The following is a 1,984-nucleotide window of genomic DNA, read 5'->3' as shown; positions in this document are numbered from 1 at the left end:
TTTAATCTCAGAATTTTCTGACTTTAATCTCAGAATTTTCTGACTTTAATCTCAGAATTTTCTGACTTTAATCTCAGAATTTTCTGACTTTAATCTGAGAATTGTGGATCTTAATGTAGATGGGCTCCATGAAGGCAGAGATGTGGAGCACTCAGCTTCAGTAGTTTGGGAGAAACAGGAACACATTGGTGGAAAATGATGGAATTAGGTGAGTTTTTCCGTCCCCGAGGGCCCCTGCTGATTCTATTTGATTAATGGAAGGAGATTAAAACAAGAGAGCTAGTCTCTAAAACAGACATGGCTACGGCTGGATGCTAACATGTTTGTTAGCTGGTAGAATTCAGTCAGAATTCTGAGAATAAAGTCAGAATTTAGAATTTTTATCCTAAATTAAACTGAAATAATATTTAAAAATCAGTTATCATGTTTTATTTTTTAAGTGGCCCTAATCCTCTTCGGTACTTATTAAGTCAAAAACTGTGGAAATCATAAAATATAAAAAGACTAAGTCATATTAAGTAAAAAAATATAATAACCCCCCCCCCAAAAACCTTCGATCTGTTTAAAAAAAAAAGAAAAAATCAAATTTTTTCCAAGTAGCATAAAACTGAAAATGAATCTTAATAAAAACGAGATTAAAGAAAGGAAGTAGTTAGGACTGGATGCTGTCAGTAGTCAAACAGCAGGCAGTTAAAGGGACTGAACAGCGACTCGTAGCTCTGATCCTAGACAGCAAACACTCAGAGCTCTAGTCAGGTTAAAGCTAAAAGCGCGTCGGACGCCTCGCTGTACCTGCTGCGCGTCTTCGTTTCCTCTCTGCTTAGTCATGAATAAAAAGAGAAACATCCGTCAGGAGGAAGTTTGCTCGCACCGACTGAGGAACCCAGGAAGCCGTGACCTCTCACCTTTCTCCTCGTCGCTGGCCATGGCCTCCCAGTCGTCCAAGTCGGCCTCCGCCTTCGTTTCTGCTCCTCCCTTACCGACAGACGCCCCCTCACCTGGCTCTGCGGACGGCGCCTCGGCCTCCGTCTCCATGGGAACGGGCTCCGGAGTCTCTGAGACCGGAGAAGTGACCTCTGATTTTTCTTAGAGGGAGGGAAGGAAGCGTTAGCGTTAAGGCTTTCCATCAGAGGAGGAGCAGGAGGAGCAGCAGGAGGAGCAGGAGGAGCAGCAGTACCTTCGGAGGTCTGCTGATTCTGCTTCTTCTTCCTCTTGTCTCCATAAACCGGTTTCTTCTTTGGCACGCCGTCTTTGGATGGCACCTCAACACCTGCGGATTCACCAGGTAATAAAGTTAGCTGGGACAGGCCCCGCCCACGCAGAGAGGCCCCGCCCACTCACCCTGAGCCTGCAGCAGCTTGAGCGTGGCCTCGGCCCGAGCTTTGGCCTCCCTCTGAGCCTTGGTCAGGAGCTTGCCCTCCTTCTTCAGCCGCTCCCTCCTCTCCTTCTCCTTCTGCTTCTTCTTCTCCTTCCGCTCCTGCTCCAGTCGCTCCTAAACCACAGACTGAGTGAGGAGCGCCGTAACAAACCGGAGGAGAACCGGGGGCGGTTGGGCTCAGGCGTACCTGCTCCTGCCTCTGCTTCTCCAGCTCCTCCAGCCTCCTCAGCCGCTCCTCTTCCTCTTTCCTGGCTCGCTCCTCCTCCTGCAAACAGGGAGCGTCAGACGGGCCGCGGCGTCACCCAGCGGGACTACATTTCCCAGCATTCCTCCCACCTCCTTCATCTTGGCCAGGGCCTCCTGCATGGCCTTCACCGTGGCCTTGCTGGGACCCTTGGTCTTCTTCTCCTCCTTCTCTCCCTTCTTCTTCTTCTTGTCTTTCTTCTTCTTGTCTCCTTCGTTCTCCTCTGCAGAACAAAGAAAAACTCTTTTTGGATTGTTTTTTTCCAGCAGTAGGAGCATTTCCCCTGATGATGTCATACCCTCTGCTGCTGGCTCCGCCCCCTCTGGTTCCTCAGCAGCGGCTGCAGGAGGAGGCGCCTCCTC

General features: G+C 49.5%; 1 protein-coding gene across 2 annotated transcripts in view; it reads right to left on the bottom strand.

The window, feature by feature from the left end:
• The window catches only part of eif5b (eukaryotic translation initiation factor 5B), a 43,259-nt gene that overhangs the window by 36,433 nt on the left and 4,842 nt on the right, over positions 1–1,984 (bottom strand). The window contains exons 5-10 of one of the 2 annotated variants that reach the window (XM_015394714.1): positions 1,715–1,845; positions 1,566–1,643; positions 1,342–1,492; positions 1,178–1,270; positions 906–1,085; positions 793–816 (exon numbers count right to left, since the gene is read on the bottom strand). In XM_015394714.1, coding sequence (XP_015250200.1) covers positions 793–816; positions 906–1,085; positions 1,178–1,270; positions 1,342–1,492; positions 1,566–1,643; positions 1,715–1,845 — 657 coding nt within the window. The remainder of the gene's footprint in view (positions 1–792; positions 817–905; positions 1,086–1,177; positions 1,271–1,341; positions 1,493–1,565; positions 1,644–1,714; positions 1,846–1,984) is intronic. The other variant, XM_015394716.1, reaches the window with a different exon arrangement.

This window comes from Cyprinodon variegatus, unplaced genomic scaffold, assembly GCF_000732505.1.
Source record: "Cyprinodon variegatus isolate N-32 unplaced genomic scaffold, C_variegatus-1.0 Scaffold705, whole genome shotgun sequence".
Lineage (NCBI taxonomy): Eukaryota > Metazoa > Chordata > Actinopteri > Cyprinodontiformes > Cyprinodontidae > Cyprinodon > Cyprinodon variegatus.
This window is presented reverse-complemented; position numbering and strand designations above follow the sequence as displayed.